General features: G+C 42.3%; 1 protein-coding gene across 3 annotated transcripts in view; it reads right to left on the reverse strand.

Annotated features, from left to right (window-relative positions):
• LOC144602426 (uncharacterized) overlaps positions 1 to 25738 on the reverse strand; it is an 83012-nt gene that overhangs the window by 26672 nt on the left and 30602 nt on the right. The window contains exons 11-19 of one of the 3 annotated variants that reach the window (XM_078415542.1): positions 23307 to 23422; positions 22351 to 22468; positions 21709 to 21800; positions 19991 to 20135; positions 13297 to 13403; positions 12112 to 12202; positions 5225 to 5355; positions 3907 to 3954; positions 515 to 624 (exon numbers count right to left, since the gene is read on the reverse strand). In XM_078415542.1, coding sequence (XP_078271668.1) covers positions 515 to 624; positions 3907 to 3954; positions 5225 to 5355; positions 12112 to 12202; positions 13297 to 13403; positions 19991 to 20135; positions 21709 to 21800; positions 22351 to 22468; positions 23307 to 23422 — 958 coding nt within the window. Of the gene's footprint in view, positions 1 to 514; positions 625 to 3906; positions 3955 to 5224; positions 5356 to 12078; positions 12203 to 13296; positions 13404 to 19990; positions 20136 to 21708; positions 21801 to 22350; positions 22469 to 23306; positions 23423 to 25738 lie in introns of all 3 variants that reach the window. The other 2 variants (XM_078415541.1, XM_078415543.1) reach the window with 2 other exon arrangements.

The raw sequence follows: 25738 nt of genomic DNA on the forward strand, positions 1-25738 counted from the left end.
ATGTACCTATCCAAATGTCTTTTCAATGTTGCCATGATACCTGCTTCTACTGCTTCATCTGGGAACTCATTCCATATGGAAGTGTTCAATATAAAAACAGGTTGGTGGATCATGTGACCTACTGTAGGTGGGTGTTAGAAGCATCAGGTGGGAGCTAATAGATGTGAGAGGGAACAAGTAATAGGGAAATAAGTACGGGAATAGGATTGATGGAATCACTCCAAGAGCTAGCAAAGGCTTGGTGGGCTAACTAGCTTCCAATGCCATAGAAAATAAAAAATATGCTGTTGTACTCATCACCAAAGAGGATGAAACCCACACACTTTTCTACAAATGTTTGGCATATGGTTTCCTTAGATTTGACTGAGATGACTCATAACCCCGACAAAATGCCAATGCTGTCGTTGGCTGTCTCCCAAAGCCGAGAAAAAAATAAGTTGATATTCAAATTATGCAAATCAAAACTGAGCACTGCTCCACTGTTGTCTACATGAAACAGAGATAATGTTCCTACCCTTTCAACCGCTCGTTCAGACCGGAAACAAGTTGCTGGTGCTGGTCAAAATCACGGCTTTGCTGGCTTCGCAAAAGGGACAGCTGATTTTGTAGCAGTTCAGCTTCATTCTGCGTCAGGGAAGGTAAAGTATTTAGCCGACTCGCAGCAAAGAGTCTTGGTTTTCATGTCACATTAGAGGCACAGCAACGTGTTCAAAACTTAATCTTTCACCTCCATTTTATTTTGAAAATGGCAAAGGATATCAAAGCTACAGTACAGGTTCTGTCAAACCGGTTGAATGTTCATTAATTAATTTGTAGAGCATTAGTTCACATGAAATTACTTAGCAGAGTTACTCAAGATGAACTCCCATTCTTTTCTGAACAATGCGAAAATTAATTTTTAAGAAGCATCACCTCAAAAGCCGAAACACAAGGATAATGACAAAGGAACACAGTCAGTTCAGTTTTCATAAACCCCCTCCTGCATCTAGTGGCCACACGTCCAGTTGATGATGGACAGTGACATTTATTCTTTTTCCAGTCTATCCCTGTGCATCAACTGGGTGTTCAAAACAGATCGATGCAGGACAAAGGTTAAATCTATTAGCACCCAACTCCACAAACAACTGCTTTTATCAATACTCTGCGTTTTGAAAATGGCCAGAGATTCTAACACTCAAATCTAGCAGAACTTTAAAAGTTCAATAGGCAATGCATTTGATTTTTCATGCATTCATGTCTATTCAGAGTGGTTCTGCAGGCAGCTTTGTTACCTCACAGTTCCAATGACTGAGGCTCAATCCTGAGCTCAATAGACAATAGACAATAGGTGCAGGAGGAGGCCATTCGGCCCTTCGAGCCAGCACCGCCATTCAATGTGATCATGGCTGATCATTCACAATCAGTACCCCGTTCCTGCCTTCTCCCCATACCCCCTGACTCCGCTATCTTTAAGAGCTCTATCTAGCTCTCTCTTGAAAGCTCGGGTGGTGCGTGGAATTTAAACATTTTCCCAGCTGCTCTGGTTTTCTCCATATCCCAAAGGCGGGCAGGTGCTTGGGTTAATAGCCTACTACAAATTATCACACAGATAGATGGTAAGAAAATCAGGGTGGAGTTGACAGGCATGTGTTCAAGAATAGGTTACAGGGAAATTGAGACGTAAGGAACTGCAGATGCTAGAATCTTGCAATGAACACAATCGCTGGAGTAACTCAGCATGTCAGGCAGCATCTCTCAAGGACATGGATATACGCCGTTTCGGTTCAGGACCCTTCTGCAAATGGAATTTTGCTCAGGAATTGAGTTAATCACTCCAGAGCCAGCTCATAGTCAATGGGCTGAATAGCCACCTTCTAAGTTGCAACGAAACATGAATAAAAGGGGTGCATCCCTACAAGCACTACTGACTCTGCATTCTGGTCTGTCATTGACAGGTGTCTTCTCAAACATTTTATGTGCAGGAAAAGTGAACACAGAACATTTTATCCTTGGAAAGCACTGGGTTTGCAACGCAATTCAAATTTTAAGGAACCTCATCATATTCATTCCCAATAGACAGAATGGTTTGGCTTCCACGGGCAGAACCTGCCATAGTAAAGAGGTAAACTTTCTGCAAAGGGTCAACATCTGCTTAATGATGAACAAATCCAGCTTCAACACATGGCTATTATAGAAAGACGAATATCTAAATAGTTCTCTTCAGCAGCATAATTTACACCAAGGTGGTAATTTAGCTGCAGCTACAAATTTACTATGAGAAATAGGTTTGGTCATGTCCACTTTCTTTTGCCCTTACACAGCTGAAAACAAGCAAATAGAAGTGGTAGAAATGTAATTATCAGGATAGCAGGACCAGACATAAGCTTAAGTACTTGTGGCTTCATAACAGCTCCTCTCCTTGATTCCACTGGCAAGGAAGGAATGCTATAATATCTGGATGGTTTAATTAGCTAGAATTCTCAGGGAAAAAAATGTATGGTGTGGCCATAATCACATCAATGATTTACTTCATCTAACAGTAAGGAAATAATGAACCATGCATTGAGCTTAGTCCATGGCATGCTCACCAAGAGTGTGTAGGTTTTGCCAAACTCGTTGCTCAGAAGTAAATGCGTATTGGAAGCACAAAATAAACACAAAAAATATTCATCTCCAAACCTTGCCGATCTTGCCGACCAGACCAATACCTCCACACCTTCACCTCTCTCCATTTTTGTGAACTACCAAGCCATTTCCAACCACTTTTTTCTTGTACAAATCCCACCAAATAGATTTCTACCCCATCCACATCAATAAATAGATCTGAATAATATTAAAAAACTTTGCACCCTTTGCAGTTATAACAATGATTCTATCCCTCCTTTTCCAGCAGTAATTTTTGAAACCTGATATAAAATACCATCCTTCCACGGTGTCCTCATCACCATCCATAATATCAGTCACCAGGCTTCATCATTCTTTTCTGTCACGTTGTGGCCAGACTGCCAACAATGATATTTTCTATGCTCATTCTGTTACCTCTGGCGTTTACTAAAATTCCAACACGGTCTCCCTTCTCTCTACCCATCTCCCAACCTTATAATTATTAAGCAAACGTGCCTCATTGAAAAAATAAAGAGCAGAGTTTTACTGAGGACTGAGATGAGGAAAAACCTTTTCACCCAGAGGTGTGAATCTGTGGAATTCCCTGCCAAGGAAGGCAGTGGAGGCCAATTCAAGAGCGAGTTAGATTTATCTCTTAGGATATGGGGGAAAAGCCGGAACGGGGTACTCATTTTGGATGATCAGCCATGATCCTATTGAATGGTGGTGCTGGCTCGAAGAGCTGAATGGCCCACTCCTGCACCTATTTTCTATGTTTCTATGTTACCATACCAGCTCTTCTCCTCAGCCTAGAGTCAGTCATCTCATGCCCAGACCAAGTACTTGTGGATCTCCTGGTTAAACAATGCTCCAAGTTTTCAAATCCTTCCATGTCACAGCTCTCCTTAACTTTGCAAACTACTCCTGCTCTCAAATTCTCACATCTGCTCAGTCCGCCTTAACCTACCTGACCGCTTAAGTCCGCCTTAACCTAGGAGCATATTCAACATTGTGAGACGTTTACCAGGATCCTTTTGACAAAAATGTATTTGTCGTCTCAGGTGCGCATTGCATAATCTTATTCTTACCGTACGTTTTTTGCCATCACTGAAAACTAATTTCCAAGTGCTATTTTTCCTGATCATCCTTCACTAATCCCCAACACAACCTAGCTACGCAAAAGTGAATCTTAGTTTAAAAAGTGTAAACACGCGCACACACACACACACACACGCGCACGGAAATCAAACCCAACATGACACAACTAACAACACATTGCAGCGGTTGCTTTTCACATCAAAAGTGAATCATGGGCGCACACACCTGGGGAACCCTCAGAAGCGGCCCCTCTTCACAGACACCAAAGGCCACCTGTATTAAAAGGCTTTGTTACAAAATCCTGAATTGAAGTTTTATCTTTGCATTTAAAAGTTTTAACACGATTCAAAAGTTCAAACTCCAGAGGATTGCCTGAAAAGTTCTGATCTTATATTGGAAAGATAAACTTTCAGAAGACCACATATGAATGGAAGTGGCAGACATAGAAGTTTCAATTAGTCGTTACGATGAGGAGAATTCCTTCACACAAAGGGAGGTGATTTTTTTTTCAGAACTCTCTTTCTCGAGGTGCTGCAAAGGGTCATTCACCGATTTGATTAAAAAAAAGAGAATGGATTTCAAGAGATTAAGAGAATCAAAAGATATGAGGATAGTGCAGGAAAATGGTATTCAGATAAAAGACCAGCCATTACCTCGATGAGTAGTGCAACTGGTTTGAGGGACCAAAATGGCTGTCTCCTGCTCTCCCCCCCCCCCCCTCCATTTCATTATCTTCACCTTGGACAGATGACCAAGACTTATTGTAATAAAATAACTGCAGATGCTGGTACAAATCGAAGGTATTTATTTCACAAAATGCTGGAGTAACTCAGCAGGTCAGGCAGCATCTCAGGAGAGATTGAATGGGTGACGTTTCGGGTCGAGACCATTCTTCAGACCCCCCCTCACATCAGTCTGAAGAAGGGTCTCAACCCGAAACGTCACCCATTCCTTCTCTCCTGAGATGCTGCCTGACCTGCTGAGTTACTCCAGCACTTTGTGAAACAGACTTATTTGTCATCTGTCCACACAAAACCTATTCTGTAAATCAGGGGAACCAAATTTCTCAATAACAGGTGGAATTGGACAAAAATTGAGCTAATATCTGTCTTAACAAATTTTAGTCATTTGCCGCTTATTTAAGATGTAGGCAGCATCTTACATAAGCGGCAGCTTGTAATTTAACAAAAAATGAGATCACCATATCAAAGAATAATTTAAAATTGCTACCCATTTGCCCGTCAAACACGATAAACCATTATTCCACACATATTAGTAGATTAGTTGCTACTAAACTATATATTTTTTATACTTTAAACACAAAGGTTAATATTAGATGTGTAGGAAGGAACTGCAGATGCTGGTTTAACCCGAAGACAGACACAAAAAGCTGGAGTAACTCAATGGGACAGGCAGCATCTCTGGAGAGAAGAGAAGGGTTTCGACCTGAAATGTCACCTATTCCTTCTCTCTAGAGATGCTGCCTGACCCAGTTAATATTAGATAATTGTTATATTAAACTACTTTGAACAGTCCACCTTACCTGGTGGAATTCTACTCTGGCACGGAGCTGTGCTCTGTCCTCCAGGTCCTGACAGCGTTGTTCCAAGTCCAGGATTTGCTCTTGCAGCCTGTTCCTCTCCACTTCTAACTCTACGACAACTGTCCTCAGTCCTGCACGATAATAAATATGTTATTGCAATGCTATTCAAGTAAAAATTAAACTGAATGTGATCACGGTGCACTTTAAGTTAGTAAAACACTTGAAAGATATCAACTTTGAAAGATATGCGAACTTTATTGTTTTTAATTTAAAGTTCTTGCTATGGATTTTGCTGCAGAATTAATGCAGAATTTTGAACATACACTGGACCCCAACTTCCACAGAGTTAAACATAGAAATCAGGAAGCAGTTATCTGAGCTGCTCTGCTGTTCCAAAGGTTCACTAGGTTAATTCCCGGAATGGCGGGACTGTCGTATGTTGAAAGGCAGGAGCAATTAGGCTTGTATACACTGGAATTTAGAAGGATGAGGGGGGATCTTATTGAAACATATAAGATAATTAGGGGATTGGACACATTAGAGGCAGGAAACATGTTCCCAATGTTGGGGGAGTCCAGAACAAGAGGCCACAGTTTAAGAATAAGGGGTAGACCATTTAGAACGGAGATGAGGAACTTTTTCAGTCAGAGAGTGGTGAAGGTGTGGAATTCTCTGCCTCAGAAGGCAGTGGAGGCCAGTTCGTTGGATGCTTTCAAGAGAGAGCTGGATAGAGCTCTTATGGATAGTGGCGTGAGGGGGTATGGGGAGAAGGCAGGAACGGGGTACTGATTGAGAGTGATCAGCCATGATCGCATTGAATGGCGGTGCTGGCTCAAAGGGCTGAATGGCCTACTCCTGCACCTATTGTCTATTGTCTATTGTCTATTATCATTATCTCCCCAGAAAGCTGCATTTAAATGCATAACTGCACGTCTTTGGAGTGTGGGAAGAAACTGAGGATCTCAGAGGAAACCCGCAAAGTAACGGGGAGAACGTGCAAACTCCGTACAGACTGCACCCGTAGTCAGGATTGTCTCAGTCACTGCAAGCGCTGTAAGGCAGCAATTCTACCGCTGTGCCACCATGTCACCCTATTGCACGAAAGATTTTGGGAAGTTTTTTGCACTGGTATTGAGGTTATTAATTTCTTGGGATTTTTGTTTACTATATATTATCGGTATATTGTGTTTACAAGCCTACTAGGCGGTTGCAATGGAGAATATCATTTATTTCATTGCCAGTACATATGACAATTAAACAGTCTTGTCTCTTGACTCCGTTAGATTTTAGGGGAAAATTGGAAGTCAGATTTTAGTTAAAGTGTGTCTAGGCCTGTTGAATCTCCTGGTTGCTAACCATTTTAATTTCCCTTCCCAATCTCTCTGTCCTGGGCCTCCTCCATTGCCACAGTGACGCCATATTGCAAAGTGGAGGAACAGTTCCACTTGGGTAGCTTACAGCCCAACAGAATGCAAATCTATTTTAGGTTACAACCCCCCCCCCACACAACTTTCCCTCCTTACTTCCCCGTGACCCACCCAGGTACACAAGCACCCATATTTGCATGTGTGTACCTGGGTATTGCACACTCCTTTCCCTTTCATCCTTTCCTCTGGCTCCACATTTCACTCCTTCTCGCTCCCTATCTTATACCCTTTAGTCTCCTTTCCATCTCTGGCCTTTGTTCAACCATCTGCCAATTACAAAAACATCCTAACCTGCATCTACCTATCACTTGCCAGGCTTTCCCCCTCCACACCACTGTTCCAGTTTCTCCCCCTTACTTCAATCAGTCTGAAGAACATCACCTTTCGACATCCTCCAGAGATGCTGCCTGACCTTCTGAGTTACTCCAGCACTTTGTCCTTTTTCCCCTCTCCTCTTCTTTTTTTTCAAATATGCTCTTCTTACTTTTTCTTCTTATTCGCTTTCATTTCTTCCCGAATCACTTTTTTTCCTTTTCCTTTATTTTGATTTTCGTTCCAAATTCAACAATTTGCAGACTCAGTATTAAATAAATGTTCAATCTGATTGGATGCACTCCACAGCTACTTGGCCAAACCATGCAGATGCCAAAAGGCAACTGCAGAGGGCACCGCAGAGCTTTGGTGTGTAACTTCAATAAATTACAAGTCAAAGTTTAATTTAGTTTTGGGATACAGCATAGAATCGGGACCTTTGGCCCATTGAGTCTACACCGACTACCTACCTGTTCTACACACTCCCTACACATTAGGGGCAATTTAGAGACCAATTGGCCTACAAACCCAAAGCCTAAAGAATTTAAGTGTAATGAATGACTGGCACCATGCTGAGAGCAAAATCCGCTCTATGTATATTAAGTTCATGAGTTAAATGATTTGAAATTAGATTTTTAAAACCCTGAATCTGGCTTCATAGATGGCTTGAACGCAGACATGCAAGCCTAAAATAGTCAATTTTAATGTAATGTTTTAATAACCCTCGTGCCAATGCAACATGGCTTTAAGTGATGCATCATACGGAACATCATGAGCAGATTCCTCTCAAAACTCGAGATTTCAGACAGAACCCTGTCTTCCTGCTTAAAGTTGAGTGAGGGGCAAGGGTTGAAGGATAGCGAAGAGAGACACAAAAAGCTGGGGTAACTCAGCGGGTCAGGCACCATCTCTGGAGAAAAGGAAGAGGTGACGTTTCGGGTGAGAAGAAGGGTCTCGACCGGAAACATCACCTAATCCTTCTCTCCAGAGATGTTGCCTTTTGACCCGCTTAGTTACCCCAGCTTTTTGTGTCTATCTCCGGTTTAAACCAGCATCTGCACTTCCTTCCCACACATTGAAGGAAACCGTGAAAGACCCGACCGTGAAACAAACAAACCAGAAAAACATATATAGTGCAGGAAAGTAGTCTGCACGTGGAATGAAAAATCATGGCAAAAATTAAACAGCTGAAGGAAGAAGAATTGGTGGTGGAGACCAGAGTGAAAGGGAAGAGGGTTCATGAAATAAAATTACTTCACATGCAAGAATTTTGAAATAAAAACAGAAATCGTATAAAACTCACATGTAGCACATGTGAAGAAAGAATTGAAGATCTAGTATTTCACTTCAATAACCTTTCATTGTGAAATTTCCAGCTGTGATAAAAGATTACCAATCCTCATAAACATGCTCTTAATCCCTCTGGGACAGCATGGACTTGGATAGCAAAAAAACCATTAAAGGACAAGAAACTAGAAGGTGATACTGAGATGGTACGTGGAAGGACGAGACGACTTTTTTTTAACACGGGTAATGATGGCATGTTTAATGGCAAAGCAAGAGGAGGGATGGGAAGACACAAGGGGCCTTTGAAAACATTTGGCAAAGCAGGGGTAGTTGCCGAGAAGAGATCCAGAAGCTGCAAAATATTTTTTTTAAATGTGGAGTGGTAAATACCCGAGGCAAAAATTACTCAGGACGTTCAGCAGGTGACGAAGATGCCCGAGGCAGACAAGCAGATAGTTACCCAAGCAAAACACAAAGTGTTGGAGGAACTCAGTGGGTCAGGTGGGATCTGTGGAGGGAATGGGCAGGCGATGTTTTGGACGAGAACGTCTTCAGAATCGGATAGTTTAGATCTTTTTGAGATCAAATGTAAATGAGCAGGCCTCCTAATCAATTCTTTGTACCTACCCAGTTATTAATTTAGATCATGGGTGATCTAATATTGACTTCAACCTTGCATTCCTCCCTGTAAACATTAATCTTTTACTCTCTTGTATATCAAGAATCTACCTCTCCATCATAAAAACATCAATAAAAACATTCAAAGAATGCATCTACTTCGCTTTAAGGATAAAGTTCCAATGGTTCACACCCTCAGGGAAAAAATCACCTCCTCTCATTTTTAATCAATGGCTCAGAGTTCTAGTCTTTCTCTCAAGTTTCAATCAAACTGTCTCTCAATCTTTCTAACTCCACCGGCTACATGCATGCCCTGGCCAACCATCTATATATTAAAGCTCTTGTTTGGAGGAGGGGGAGTTCAACGAGATCTGGGTGTCCTAGTGCATCAGTCAATGAAAGGAAGCATGCAGGTTCAGCAGGCAGTGAAGAAAGCCAATGGAATGTTGGCCTTCGTAACAAGAGGAGTTGAGTATAGGAGCAAAGAGGTCCTTCTACAGTTGTACCGGGCCCTGGTGAGACCGCACCTGGAGTACTGTGTGCAGTTTTGGTCTCCAAATTTGAGGAAGGATATTCTTGCTATGGAGGGCGTGCAGCGTAGGTTCACTAGATTAATTCCCGGAATGGCGGGACTGTCGTATGTTGAAAGGCTGGAGCGATTGGGCTTGTATACACTGGAATTTAGAAGGATGAGGGGGGATCTTATTGAAACATATAAGATAATTAGGGGATTGGACACATTAGAGGCAGATAACATGTTCCCAATGTTGGGGGAGTCCAGAACAAGGGGCCACAGTTTGAGAATAAGGGGTAGGCCATTTAGAACGGAGATGAGGAAGAACTTTTTCAGTCAGAGGGTGGTGAAGGTGTGGAATTCTCTGCCTCAGAAGGCAGTGGAGGCCAGTTCGTTGGATGCTTTCAAGAGAGAGCTGGATAGAGCTCTTAAGGATAGCGGAGTGAGGGGGTATGGGGAGAAGGCAGGAACGGGGTACTGATTGATAGTGATCAGCCATGATCGCATTGAATGGCGGTGCTGGCTCGAAGGGCTGAATGGCCTACTCCTGCACCTATTGTCTATTGTCTATTGTCTATTGTCTATTTGTTTGTTCCTGAACTACAGCCAAAACGGTAGACGATAGCGCGATAATTCTAGGCCCACCTTACTCACCATCGTCCCTTTGGTGCTGATGGAAGAGGTTTCATTGAAATCGATGTTATATTTTTAGTTATTCACATTTTAAAGTTTAAATCTATCTCCGAGGGAGGGAGGGGGGAGGGAGGGAGGGAAAGAGGGGGGTGGAGGGAGGGAGGGGGTGAGGATAAGGGGGGATCAGGGGGATGGAGGGGAAGGAGGAAGGGGGAGGGGGAGGGAGGGGGAGGAGTGGGTGCTGCACCAATGCAGGAGAGGTTTGGGCCCAACGGGTCCACTTAGTCTAGTTCCAGTTATTTGTCTAACAATCTTCTCTGAACTGCTTCCAATATTTATCGTGTGTGAAAATAGGGAGGATTGGAATCAGGAGGCAGAAATGGTTTCGCACTGAGAAGTGGAGCCTTGGATTATGCTTTACCACCACATTAGAGGAATATGTGGTATTACTTCACATGGTCTTGGTATCCCATAGTCGGGGTATAAAAAACAAGAGGGCAAAAGTTTAAGCAAAAAGGGCAGAGTTTTAGAAGGGATAAACAGGCCAAGTGTTTAAATTGCAAAAAGTAGTTGATATCTGGAATGCACTGCTGGAGGTGGTGGTGGAATCAGACACAATTACAACGTTTAATAGCTATTTAGACAGTTAGGTAAAATGCAGAAAGAATTAGTGTCAAATGAATTAGTGTAGTTGGGCAGAATGTTTGGTGTGGACCAAGGACGCATTTCTGTCTTGTACGGGTCTATGACTATAATTATATGAGTAAGGCACCCATCGAGAATAGTAACAAATGCACTGCAATCTGCAGCTCCCTAAGAAACATGAATTATAATTAAGGACAACGTGATAGCACCTTTAAGCAAAGGAGATAGCAAGGTGCTTAAAGGGAGCAAGGATGCAAAAGCGAAAAGCAAAGAAGCAGGTGAATCCTTGCAGTTAAGTGCAGATTCCCATAAGACGTCATTAATGTACAGAAAAAAAGATAAACTGGGAAATAATGAAGGACATGATATTAAGCCGAAAAAATAGATAATCAGCCAGAGGATCATGCGTATTCAATGAGCAATCCCTACTTAAAAACTACTTTTACATCTGAAAATGTATCATGCATTCCTGTCACTTCTCCATATCTTAACATTAATGGAAAGAAATTAGGCAAGACAACATGTTACTAGTACCCTCAAAGTTGTCAATACCAGTAATGTGTGCAGATTTAAATAAATGCCTGGGACTGTATTTGCACATTTAGTTGCATTTTGATGGCGTGAAGACAAATTTCCAAATAGTTACTTTATAATGAAATGATAGTATCTTAAGAGCAGGTTACTTCTAATATCAAAGGTAGACACAAAATGCTGGAGTAACTCAGAGGGTCAGGCAGCATCTCTGGAGAGAAGGAATGGGTGACGTTTCGGGTCGACACCCTTCTTCAGACTGAAGTCTGAAGAATGATCTCGACCCCAAACGTCACCCATTCCTTCTCTCCAGAGACGCTGCCTGACCCTCTGAGTTACGCCAGCATTTTGTGTCTATCTTCGACTTAAACCAGCATCTGCAGTTTTCTTTCTAATATCCCATACTTCTAATATCCTTTGGGCTACAACTTAACCATCTGGCTATACATCCATAAATTTTCTCTAACATATATTTTTACAATAGCAGCACAGACTGTTTATTCACTAATCTATTTTTAACTTCTAACTTTGTACCAACTGAGTGTAAAAAGGATAGTCAGTTTTGGATTAATTCTCAACTCCCCTGCCTTGCAGCTTCAAAGCCAGTTTGGGCGCTAATATGGAAAACAAACAGCGATGCAGATGATACCTTGAAGTGACAACCAGCCAGTTCTTCCAGCACGCACATGTTTATTTAGAATTGCAAATTATTCAACAGGACAATTTGGAGAGGGGGGAGAAAACAAAAATCCAAATAGTGCTGACTTGGATTAGAATGTGCCAATAAACAAAATGGGTTATTTAAATAAATGCAAAGATTAAATAAAAAGCACCACAAAATTCACGTGTAGTGCATGCTTTCAAAGTCTGTCTAGTGGGTATCACACCTGTATGATGGGAACTGTACTCTGGCCACAAACCTCCCAAATTTTCTCCTTCGGTCGAGTCACTGTGATCCACGTTTATGCTGGACTCTTCAAAGTGCTCTTTCTCTTCATATTCGTAATCATCCTAAATAATAATAGAAACGTTTTACTTCCTTGCACATGAATTCACAATACAGTTGTACCACAGAACAAAGTTGCTGTATTATCAGCCCTTTAAATCTCCCAAATGCAGTCACTTGGTATCAAGCTAAACTGAATTCACGAACGTTCTGCTAATTTGCTTTGATGTATTTTAAATACTTCCCTCGAAAAATACAGATCCGTAAATTATTGCGAGTTACTGAGACAGAGATACTGTGCAGACTGGATGGAACCCAGTGACTATTAACACCAAACAGGAAAAATGGGAGTCAAAATTGATCAGGTTGTCACAACCCCAGAAGCTGTCATTTGGCCCATTAAGTCCAAAACTGATCTTTTGGTTGATCTTATGTTTATAATGTAAAGAGGTAAATTTGGCAAAATGACTCCCAAAAAATATTGATGTACTTTCCAGATTTCACAGTGATTTCCAAAAGTATACTTCTGTCTCTATTGTTTGTCATTTTACTTGTAATATTAGAAATTGAACATATGCTTGATATAATGTTTTCTCATAGTATAGGGCCATCCATCTCAGTCCAACTTATAAAGGCACTGAAAATTGAGTTGAAGGCTTTTTCAGTTTAGCAAATCTCAGTATATATTTACCTTCTCAAAACTACTTTAGACTTGAGAGATGCAGCAGGGAAACAGGCCCTTCGGCCCGATGAGTCCAGGCCGACCTGCTGTCACCCCGGACACTATCCTGCACACTAGGGACAATTTACAATTTTTACCGAAGCCAATTAACCTACAAACCTGCACGCCTTTGGAGTGTGGGAGGAAACAGGAGCACCCGGAGAAAACCCACGTGGTCAGGGGAAGAATGTACAAACTCGGTACAGACAGCGCCCGTGGTCAGGATCGAACCCGGGTGTCTGGTGCTGTAAGGCAGCAACTCTACAGCTGTGCCACTGGGCCCCTCCCCAAAACCTCCTAACAAAAAACTATTTTATACAATCTTGGCAAAGCTTAAAATTAATAACAGCGTAAAATGTCGAGCTAACTCAAGCATTAAATTTCCCACAGATGTATAAAATCAGTGTTTAAACTGAAAGTGTCAGACTGATCACATACCCCGAGCTTTTGGCCCGCTGTGGTCTGCTTCCTCCTTCCTTGATGCCGTCCTACTCTCTGAAGTTCCCCCAGTTCCTCCTCCAGCTCCTGCTGTCCTGAGACCAAAGCTGGATCAGAGCAGCCAGGAAAGAACCAGTCATCCTCAATCAGTTTTGTGCCACAGGAAGACATGTCATTCAGAAAGACAGCATGAACACAGACACAAACACAATATAGACTGATTGGACGCCAGTGACCATCGCGGCCTTGTGGCTTCCTCAAGGTCAGGTACTAGTTTCTGACTGGGCTGAAACACTCTGCAGCTGGCTGGCTGGCTGGCTGGCTTTTAATTTTAAAAGCTTGCAGTAACAAAGCTAAATTTACATCACTGGTATTCCAGGAACAACTAATACCAATACTGATTTATGTATTGATATTATTTCAGTATTTTTGCAGATCTGTCATTTAACCTGCAAATCCATTAATAAACTGAGTGAAGCCTGGACAAAAGGATAAGTGTTCTTCTACCTTTGCAATTGCCAATGTAAATATAGGGGAAAATTAATCCTTTCACATTGAAAAGTCTTCAGGAAGTTTGGTTCATTTTACTTAGATCACGTAATGGATGGAGTAAACTATGGGTTAAAGCAGTGTTCCATTTCACTACTAAATAGAGTCCAAAGAGTTGTACAACACAGAAACATGCCCTTCTCCATCCAATGTGTCTGTGCTGACTATCATGCCATCCATATTAACCCCACTCGCCTACTTAACCTCCAAGTCTTACAGTGAAACTTGCGCATTTATAAAAACTCACTCGAAAGTATGTCATTGGAATTTTAACTGCATGTTTAATGCAGAGCTAAATGTTATTAAATGACTAGAGTCCTGAATTAAATAAAGAATTCAATGAAAGTATATTTCAGTTGGGGTTTATATCTATTTTGGAAAATGAGTGGCAGCTTCCACAGGATTTACTAATCATTTCAGTACATGACTAGGGCGTTAATTTCATCAGGTCCCACATGGTGGGCGAGTGAGTGCAGAGGGTTTGGGCACATGCAATCCAAGGTGGGCGAGACAGTTGGATCTAAATAGGAGGCAGAGGACAATGATGGAAGGATGTTTCTTTCTGATGGGAAATCTGTGATTATTGTGGTACCGCAGGGATCAGAGCTGGGATTTTCGCAGCTTGGGTCACAATGTAGGAAGTAAGCTTGCAGATGACATGAAAATTGGTGGTTTGTGGAGAGTGAGGAGGTTTGTCTAAGGTTGCAGCAGGATATAGATGAGGTGGAGAGATGCACAGGCAGATAGAATTTGGGAAGTAAAGATGCTTGTAGGACTTAGATCTGGGCACTGATGAATGATGATGAATAGAGACTAAGAGGTCCAAGTCCATAGTTCTCAAAAATTAGCAGGGCAACAGGCTGGTGAAGAAAGCATACGGTATGTTTGCCTTCATAGGGTGTTGAATATAAGAGTTGGGATGTCTTATTGCAACTTTACAAAACACGAGTGAGACCACACTTGGGAGTGTTGTGTGCAGTTCCTGTCAGCACACTATGTAAGACTTGCAGAGGCTAGGTTTACAAAACAAAGACACAAAGTGCTGGAGAAATGCAGAGGGTCAGGCAGCATCCCTTGTAACATGGAAGGTTGGGGCCCTTCTACAGTCTAATCAGAAAATGGAGAGAAAATTCACAGGGATGTTGCCTGGATTGGAGAACTTTAGTTGTGGGGAGAAACATAGAAAATAGGTGCAGGAGGAGGCCATTCGGCCTTTTGAGCCAGCACCGCCATTCATTGTGATCATGGCTGATCATCCACAATCAGAAACCTGCGCCTGCCTTCTCCCCATACCCCTTGATTCCACTAGCCCCTAGAGCTCTATCTAACTTTAAATTCATCCAGTGAATTGGCCTCCACTGCCTTCTGTGGCAGAGAATTCCACAAATTCACAACTCCCTGGGTGAGAAGGTTTCTTCTCACCTCACCTCAGAGAAACTGGATAGATGGGGCTCTTCTTCCCTGGAGTGAGAAAGTTAAGGAGAGACCTGATAGAAGTATGTAAGATTATGTGAGGCACAGACAGGGTAGATGACCAAAATCTTTTCTCCATGGTCGAGTTACAAAACAAGAGAACATAGGTTTAAGGTGAGAAGAGGGAGTTGTAAAGGCGATCAGAGGGAAAGTTTATTTCTCTCCCCCCGAGAGAGCTTTATATCTGGAACTTGCTGCCAGAGGAGGTGGCGGAATCAAATGCAATTACAACATTTTAAAAGTAATTTTAGACACGTAAATAAGCAAAGCATAGAAGGATACATTCATCATGCAGGCAAATGTGATAAATGTAGATGGGAAACAAAAATCAGCATGGGCATGGTGAGATGAAAGGCCCATTCCTGTGCTGTACAACTCAAGATTCTAATTACATCATCATACTATACAAAATATTTTGAACCATCTGTTGTCATCATAAACTAATTACGGAAACAATTCAGCATTGCCGTAATGATAAGCAGTCATGAGAGGCTTGAGGGTGTAAAAGAACAGGGACTAAAGCGATTCACAGATAAAAGAAAGCTTGTAGCAACTAACAAGCAACATTTGTTCTGAACAAATGGATGGAACAAGGGGTGAAAAATCAGCCCAAACAAATTTTTCAGGGTACAGAATTCCAGAGGCTCACCACTCTTTGTAATGGGAAATTCCTACATATCCCAGTGTTCCTTTATCTTGTATCTAGGGTTCCGACCAGAAACATCACCTATTCCTTTTCTCCAGAGATGCTGCCTGGCCCGCTGAGTTACTCCAGTATTTTGTGTCTAACCTCATGTTCAAGACTCAGCCACAAGCATAGTTTGTATCAGTTTTCAATATCATGGGACAACTTCATGATTTCCAAAGTAAACTACAAGATCCGAAGTTCTCATTTTCATAATATAATGACCAAAAACATTTAAACATCACAACAACACCAAAATCTGAGGTATTAATATCAGCACAACTGTCTTCATAAATGTTCTGTCTCTACAATTAATCTACCTTGGGGAAACCACTCGGAAGAAATGTCACTGGGTTATAGACACAAACAGGCAAGACACACAGTAATCATTAGCTTGTCAATAATAAGATTTTTTTTTACTTCAACAAGGGACAGGAATACTTGGGGGTAAAAATAAACTGAATATGAGTTCCGGGGAGGGTGGGATGTAAAGTATATGCTTATGCATTTGCCAACTAACTCATTAGCAAATATTAAAAGTGAAATGATTCTGGCAAAAATAATTTTCCCATCTGCTTTGTGATTTGGAGTGAGCACTGCAAAGGATGTTCTATTCAAATGAAACTTGACTCAACATGCAAAGCAACAAAGAACGTTTAAAGACAATCATTTATGGCCTCATGCAAAGTAGGCCAAACATTCACTATTGAGCAATGGTAAAGGTTGCATAGGAAGGTAGGAATGATCAATGGCAAATCATCGTCCACAGGAATTGCACATCGACACTTCTAAGCAGGGCAATGGTCGGTGAATAACAATTAAGTCACAGCACAATTTAGCTAGTGAAGTGCACTGCTGATTATTTCCTGGCACAAATTCAAAAGCCTAGAAATAACCCACAGTGCACCGCACAGTACACGGTGACAGAAACCTGCATGCACAAAACTGATGGGAAACTGTGCTCGTAATGGCTGGCCAAATCACAGTTGCAAAAGCAGTGGAGGGGGAAGTGGATGGAATCGCTGAGGGCTCATCATGGACATGGTAGAGGAAAAGAAATATTAATAAAGTCATGCTTAATTTAAAAGGGAACTACACATCAGATCTTCACATTACAGAACAAAAATGCTTTCAACTCTTTTTCAGAAATGCTGCTAGTCACAATATTTTAAATAACATATCAAAAGGTAGGAAGTATCTCAACTACTAAGCATAGCTAATGTCACCAATATAAATAAATAACTTTAGCTAAATGCCCTCAATAATGGACAGCCTTTGGGTGGAGTTTATTGATTGCAATTTTCTTACTTGACACAATGACACCTTCCCAACTAAAAGTTATCATTTCAAGAACCAGACGACACAGCTTTAAGGTGAGGGGGGAAAGATTTAATAGCCAACTGAGGGGCAACCTTTTTTTACACTTATAGGGCAATAGGTATATGGAGTGACCTGCCATAGGAGGTAGATGAGGCAGGTACCATCACGATGCTTAAGAAACATATAGTCAGGTACATGGACAGGGTAGGTTTAGTTGGATATGGGCTAAACACAGGCAGGTGGGACTAGTGGGATGTGGCACGGTGGTCGTCTTGGGCAACTTATCTGAAGGGCTTGTTTCCACACTGCAAGACTCTCTGAGGAACTAGCTGCTAGTTGGCATTAACCCAATTGAAGATACCACAAACGTATCTTCTTTACAGTTGTCCCAACTTTAAACTGTAACATGTCTTTCTATATATTGTGTAACTAAAATTTCATCACGTGCAGTTGCTATTTAAAATTTACAGCTAGATGCACCTCACCACCGCCTTCGCAAGGGCAATATGGGACAAGCAATTAAATGCTGGCTCATTCTCGAAAGCCCACATCCCTTGACCGCACAAAGAAAGGCCATTGCACACATCAATAGGATGCTAATTTTAAAATGGATTGTGATTAAAAATAGATTTATGATTAAAAATACAACACTAAAGTACCTTCATCATAATTATTTTGCAGCTGACACTGGCTTGTCACTACGTCGAGCACCTTATCTTCTATGATGTCAGCATCTGCAGTTATGCTGGCCAGAGTTTTCAAGGAGATTTTAGTTTAGTTTAGTTTAGAGATACAGTGCGGAAACAGGCCCTTCGGCCCAGCGAGTCCGCACCGACCAGTGATCCCCGCACATTAACACAAGCCTACACACACTAGGGACAATTTACATTTATACCAAGTACACAAATCCAAGCCAATTAACCTACAAACCTGTACGTCTTTGGAGTGTGGGAGGAAACCGAAGATCTAGGAGAAAACCCATGTAGTCACGGGAAGAACATACAAACTCCATACAGACAGCGCCCGTGGTCGGGATCGAACCCAGGTCTCCGGCGCTGCAAGCGCTGCAAGGCAGCATCTCTACCACTGCGCCATTGTGCCGCCCATGAATTGCAAATGATGGCTATGTGTATTCAGATAAACACATCCTTTGACTTCAAATGGATGGGTATGATTCATAGAACCCAACTGATCAGTTGTAAGGCAATCCTAGACAATGCTAACTCACCAAAAATTCAAGTTCAAATGCAGTTCAGTTAAATAAAGGAATTAGGGGCCTAGTCTCTGAAGAAAGTGAAGCCCCCCTCCCAGCTGTCGAGTTCATCCATGATAGAGAATCTGCATTGATGCCTCAATGTAAATGCAGCCACAATTGTGAGATTAGCAGAATGGTGTTTTAGTTTAATTTAAAGATACAGCATGAAAACAGGCCCTTCGGCCTACCGCTCCCACGCCGACCTTCAATAACCCATCAACGCTGATTCTATCTTATCCCACTGCCTACATTTATTTATTTATACAACTTTACAGAGGCCAATTAACGTACAAACCCACACGTCTTTGGGATGTGGGAAGAAACCCATGCAGTCATAGGGAGAACATGCAAACTCCACGCAGACAGCACCCGAGGCTAGGATCAAACCTGTTTCTCTGCAAACAGCTAATGATAAAACATAAATCTTACAGAATGCCAGGGCCTTTGTCAGCCACAGGGTTGCATTCTGTCACTTATAATTTATGGATATCCCCACATGCATATTTTCAATTGGTTTAAAGTTATTAAATTTGGTTTAGGCAGCTCATCTCTCTTCCTAAAGATAGAGAATAATATGATGGGGCACACCTCAACACAGTCTTTGGAACATGGTAAACAATCCTGAAAATAGAGACACATTGATAGTGGATGATGTATGATCCAAATTACTTTGAAACTTGATCAGCACCTTTAACAGTCCTCCAGCCGTTGACTGAAGAGATGTTCTTGGAACCAGTCAACACCAAGTTTATTTTTTCAATTTTAAAAGCGATTTTAATGGCAATGTATCAACAAGTTCTGCGAATGTACTGCTGAAATAGAGAAGCCAATAGTCCAAGACTGCTTCTGGTGATTCCAGAAAATAATGATGGATTTAACAACATCTGAAAAGATGCGCAGTTTATTCTGAAAAGCTGCCTATCATTCAAAAAGGGAGGGGAAAGAATAGTCTGACCGATCAATAATCAACTGATTGGGGATGAAGACCTTGTCTCCTTTCCAGTTAGTGGGAAACTCATCGCTCCAAGAGGACTGGCATGCTCGGAAACCAATAATAGAGGAAGGGTAAATGCGGGTGCGAATCCACATTAAACCAAACTGAGATTGAAGGATTCTCAACATTGTGCTTTGGAACAGTTGACAAACCAAGCAGCTGGACTTGCTATTGTCAGCATGGATTTTGATACTGAAAGTAAAAACGTCAGAATTCCAGCTTTTAAAAAAAATCGACAGTGTAGCCTTTGTCTCGACTGAAATATGAACAACAAACAGATCCCCAAATAGAGGCACACTAGACTTTCAAAGTCATCGAGATCACTAATCAAATCATTCACTAATTAAATATTTTAAATTAAAACAGAGTAAATGACATGATTTGTTCCAAGTGAGAACCAGAGAGCACCACAATTTACCTTCTCTTTCTTCCTCAATTTGCGTCATCCTTAATTCCATGACAGTCCTCTCATCTTTGGCATGGCTCCGCGCTGACTCAGAAACCATTTCTTGCCACTCAATCAGGCGGCTCTGCAGTTCCTCTGTACTTCCAGATTCACTTGTCTACAGACACATTACACACAAAGCACCATCATCCACTCATCTAACTGGGCAATTAGATGCTCAATGCCATTAGAAACAGAAGCGCTTATGCATGATACAAGAGTAATGATTCTGTATGTTTGCCTCCCGAACATATTTGATTAACAACATAGCAAGCTGATTTGAAGTTTAGAGTTATTCAGCAAGATGACCAGAGGTGTGATGAGCATTAAAAACTGAACTTCACGGTGAAAAATATAGTTTTTAAAAGTTTACCCTTTTTTATTCTCTGTTGGAAATAATTTGCTGACTTCAGTGATTTTCAGATATAAGTAAAATTATTGTAATTGTTTTTTTAAATAAATGGATCTATGGGCAATGAAGCACTGACCTGTTCCTTTTGAGATGCAACTTCATGACATATTGTTACATGTCATTAGAATTGCAAGTTGTAGAATTGGATAATTGGAAACTTTTATTACTTCTATAAAATCAGCACTTGAGCCTTATCCGTTCTTTCACGTGATCATGGCTGATTTGATCTTTGATCTAAACATTTACCTAATCCCCATAAACCTCAATGTTCCTGCAGTGTAAAACTCTAGCTGGCCAACCCTTAGATTTACTGAATGGTTCTCCACCGACAGCTCTGGAGGGGAAATAACTCAAAAGATTCTCAACCCTCAGAAGAGAAATGGCTCCTCATTGCAGCCTTGAAGACAATCCTTATCCTGAAGCTATGCTCTTTAGGTCTAGACTCTCCCATTATGGAAAATATCCTATGAGCCTCTTGTCAAACACACCTTTCTCCACACCTGCTCCTTCCTTTCACTTCTCACTCTTCTAAAATCTGGAGAATATATATGCTCAAGCATAGGACACACTCTAACCTCAGAAATCAGTCTTGCCAATAAATGTTTAGAGTTCTGGATAATCAGAATTAAAGGATGTTCTTTTAGGGAGGAGATGGGGTGAGATTTTTTTAGCCAGAGGGTGGCGTATCTGTGGAATCCATTGCCACAGATGGCTGTAGAGGCCAAGTCAATGGATATTTTTAAGGCATAGATAGATTCTTGATTAGTACAGGTGTCAGAGGTTATGGGGAGAAGGCAGGAGAATGGGGTGAGGAGGGAGAGATTGATCAGCCATGATTGAATGTTGGGGTAGACTTGATGGGCCAAATGGCCTAATTCTACTCCTATTCCTTATGACTGTATAATATTAATAGGTCAAATTATCCAAACTGGATTAAAAAAGTCTGGAAATACTCTGTTGCTTCCCCAACCACACGTTAATTCAGTAGACATTTTCCATGTCCAAGGTGTGTGGTAATGCATACAGAAACCATCTTGTGTGGAAGCAAATATCACCCCTCAGATGCAAGCATCAAGCCAAAAAGGATGATAATAGAAAAGAGCAAAATAAAAACTTACTCAAATGACCCATTTTTCAAACAAATCTGAATAAGCAACACAAAATACAATTTAAGATTAATTAACAGCATAGCTTGAGACTGTTGAATCTGTGCAGAATGCACACACTTGGAATTAAGATTGTATGTGGATGAATTAAATGCAGCACAAAGTCTGCCAACCTGGGAAGTTGCTCTCTTGGTAACTTGTTCTAAGTCTGCTTGCATTTTCTGTTGTTGCTCTTCATATAGTTCCAATTTCGCTAGAAGCTCCTCTGTAAGAAAACACGTATCATCATTTAAATAAAGAGAACGAAGAAGGGTCACGACCCGAAAGGTCATCCATTCTTTCTCTTCAGAGATGCTGCCTGACCCGCTGAGTTACTCCAGCTTTTTTAGTCTATCTTCAGTTTAAATCAGCAACTGCAGTTCCTTCTTACACAAGAGAATGAAGGATCTCTAACCAAGTAACTCTTCCATTCTCTCTCTCTCCGTCTCTCCCCCACCCTCGTCCTCTTGCTAATTTCACCATTTGTATTCCTTCATTATCACCTCGTCCCCAGCCATCAATGGACCATTGTGGGCTCCACCCTCCCCGAGTCATCAATGCATGCTCTGCTTTGTTCTGTACCTCCCCATACCTCTAATTTCCCCCTCCCCGACTCTCAGTCGGATGAAGGGTCTTGACCTGAAACATCACCTATTCCTTTTCTCCAGAGATGCTGCCTGACCCACTGAGTTACTCCAGCATTTTGTGTCTATCTTCGGTGTAAACCAGCATTCCAGTTCCTTCTTACCCAATTAAAGTTATACTAATCAACACACCATTTTGTGCCTTGAAGTGTTGCAGACAATTCACTTTCTGGTGTAATTCTTCATTCTCATCTTCCAATTCAGCCACTGTGTTCTTGAGGGCCAGCTGCTCCTGATGAGAAGGTCCAATCTGGGTAGAAATAAGTTTAGTGTCAATTAAAGCTAAGGGATTGCTATTGGTCAGTAAAGCTAGCCACCATTCAAATTCTAGATTAAATATTTTGCTTTATGACTCTATAGGCAGGTAGGACTAGTGTAGATGGGCACGTTGGGCTGAAGGGCCTCTCTCTGAGCAGTATGACTCTCTAAATAATTTTAACATGCATTATACTTTCAATGTGCCATTGCCGACAGCTCCATTCTACCACAACTATTTTGTGATTGGATTTTCCTGCAGGCTCACATCAATCCCATGTCACTTACTCTTCAGAAAGGGGCTCTACACGAATGGAGTGAGCAGTGAAATGTAGGTACGCACTCCTTCATACAGTTGAGCCCAGATTAAAAATCTACAATGTACATAATTTATTGTAAAAAAAAAAAGTTGTATGAAAATAACTGCAGATGCTGGTACAAATCGAAGGTATTTATTCACAATATGCTGGAGTAACTCAGCAGGTCAGGCAGCATCTCAGGAGAGAATGGGCGACGTTTCAGGTCGAGACCCTTCTTCAGTCTGAAGCATTGTCGGAACCAACATTATTTTTGTTTTCTCACAAAATGCTGGCGTAACTCGCCCATTCCTTCTCTCCTGAGATGCTGCCTGACCTGCTGAGTTACTCCAGCATTTTGTGAGTAAAAAAAAAAAATGTTGGTTCTGACAATGCTTCAACAATTCAAGGAATAACATACCATCAATTTTCCTTTCTTTATAAGATGAAGTCTTTTAATTTCATTCTAGGTAAATGGCAAACAGATTAATATTCAGTTAATTGCCACCAAACGCAAGGGGCTTTTAGTTGGGGTACCTGTGCATTTTTCAGGTCCACTTCAACCTGCCTGATTTTCGATTTGGACCAAGCTTTCATTTTTAGGAATTTGGCCTCTGATTTTGCAGCCTCTTCTGTCGTAAGCCTCACTTGTTCTTTAAGAAAGAGAAAGGAAAAAAAACACCCATAATGACCTGATATTTGTTGCAAACAAAAGCGACACCTCCACAATTTGCTATTTTTTCCACCGCAGTTAATGGCAATCAGTGAAAATCATATGTTCCACTAATTACCAGCATTTGAAATCATAAAATATCCTTGAAATGCTACAATTCATTAAGCTTGAATATTTGTAAAGCAATAGCCAGTATACGTTTGTTCTTAAAATGGTAAATTAATTTACATATTTATCCAATGATAAATTCCTTAACTACCACTTGTGAGAAAAGATTACAAGCTTCAATAAAGCTCCACAGAAAATGTGTCTCCTCAGCAACATTTTGGAAATTAAGGTATAAAGTTACTTAATCCCAAAACAAAGGCTCCATTAAAACTCTTATTTATTTTAAATTACTCCAATTAAATATCCTCTTCTGCTGCTGAATGCAGTCTCTCTGCACCATTATTGTATCTTGTCGCTGGTTTCACCCTCTCTTCCATAAACTGACATGCAAGCACAGCTCAAGTCTCACAGAGAGGAGACATTCATGGAGTTAATGAAGTGTCCTGGTCGCTCTGCGGTCTTCTCATTAAAAGCTATTTGAAATTAAAATACTTTGATGTACCATTCCCGGCAAGGGCATTGTGAATGGTAAAATGTCCTCAAATTCTTTCATTTAGAGATACAGCGCGGCAACAGGCCCTTCGACCCACCGTGTCTGCGCCGACCAACGATCCTCGCACACTATCATATCATCATATCATATATATACAGACGGAAACAGGCCTTTTCGGCCCACCAAGTCTGTGCCGCCCAGCGATCCCTGTACATTAACACTATCCTACACCCACCAGGGACAATTTTTTTTTTTTTTACATTTACCCAGCCAATTAACCTACATACCTGTACGTCTTTGGAGTGTGGGAGGAAACCGAAGATCTCGGAGAAAACCCACGCAGGTCACGGGGAGAACGTACAAACTCCTTACAGTGCAGCACCCGTAGTCAGGATCGAACCTGAGTCTCCGGCGCTGCATTCGCTGTAAAGCAGCAACTCTACCGCTGCGCTACCGTGCCGTCCTACACACATTAGGGATAATTTACCATTAACCCAAGCCAATTAACCTGCAAACCTGAATGTCTTTGGAGTGTGTGAGGAAACCGGTGCACCTAGACAAAACCCATGGGGTCACAGGGAGAACGTACAAACTCCGTACAGACAAGCACCATAGGCACGATCGAACCCAGGTCTCTGGCGCTGTAAGGCAGCAACTCCACCGCTGCGCCATGATGTCAATGTTTTAACTATCAGCACCCTCTCAAAATGAAAATTCAGTGATGCCGATGTTTAAAGGATTCATGAAAAGAATGTTTTGAAAAGCATCTGTACGAATCTGTCCAAATAACATAACATAACATAACAACACTTTATTGTCACTCGGCACAACACCGAGCGAAATTTCAGCAGTCACACAAAACACAGCAAAAAAGAAAAGAACACAGGACACCCGACCCCAACACAAACATCCATCACAGTGACTCCAAACACCCCCTCACTGTGATGGAGGCAACAAAATTTCCCCTCTCCTCCCCTCGCACCCATGGACAGGCAGCTCGACCCCTACCGAGGCAAACGACACGCACAGCCCCCGCAAGGGGATGGAAGGCCCCCCGGCCGAGCCGCCCCGGGCACCGAAACGTCCCGCAGCCACACCGGGCGATGTTAAGTCCAGCGGCCAAGCCGCACCGGGCACTGAAACGTCCCGCGGCCACACCGGGCGATGTTAAGTCCAGCGGCCAAGCCGCACCGGGCACTGAAACGTCCCGCGGCCACACCGGGCGATGTTAAGTCCAGCGGCCAAGCCGCACCGGGCACTGAAACGTCCCGCGGCCGAGCCGCACCGGGCACTGAAACGTCCCGCGGCCACACCGGGCGATGTTAAGTCCAGCGGCCAAGCCGCACCGGGCACTGAAACGTCCCGCGGCCGAGCCGCACCGGGCACTGAACGTCCCGCGGCCGAGCCGCACCGGGCACTGAAACGTCCCGCAGCCGAGCCGCACCGGGCACTGAAACGTCCCGCGGCCGCACCGGGGGATGTTAAGTCCAGCGGCCGAGCCGCACCGGGCACTGAAACGTCCCGCAGCCGAGCCGCACCGGGCACTGAAACGTCCCGCGGCCGCACCGGGGGATGTTAAGTCCAGCGGCCGAGCCGCACCGGGCACTGAAACGTCCCGCGGCCGAGCCGCGCCTGCGATGTTAAGGCCCACAGCCGAGCCGCGCCGGGCGATGTTAAGGCCCGCAGCCGAGCCTG

This window comes from Rhinoraja longicauda, chromosome 18 (genome assembly GCF_053455715.1).
Source record: "Rhinoraja longicauda isolate Sanriku21f chromosome 18, sRhiLon1.1, whole genome shotgun sequence".
Taxonomy (NCBI): Eukaryota; Metazoa; Chordata; class Chondrichthyes; order Rajiformes; family Arhynchobatidae; genus Rhinoraja; species Rhinoraja longicauda.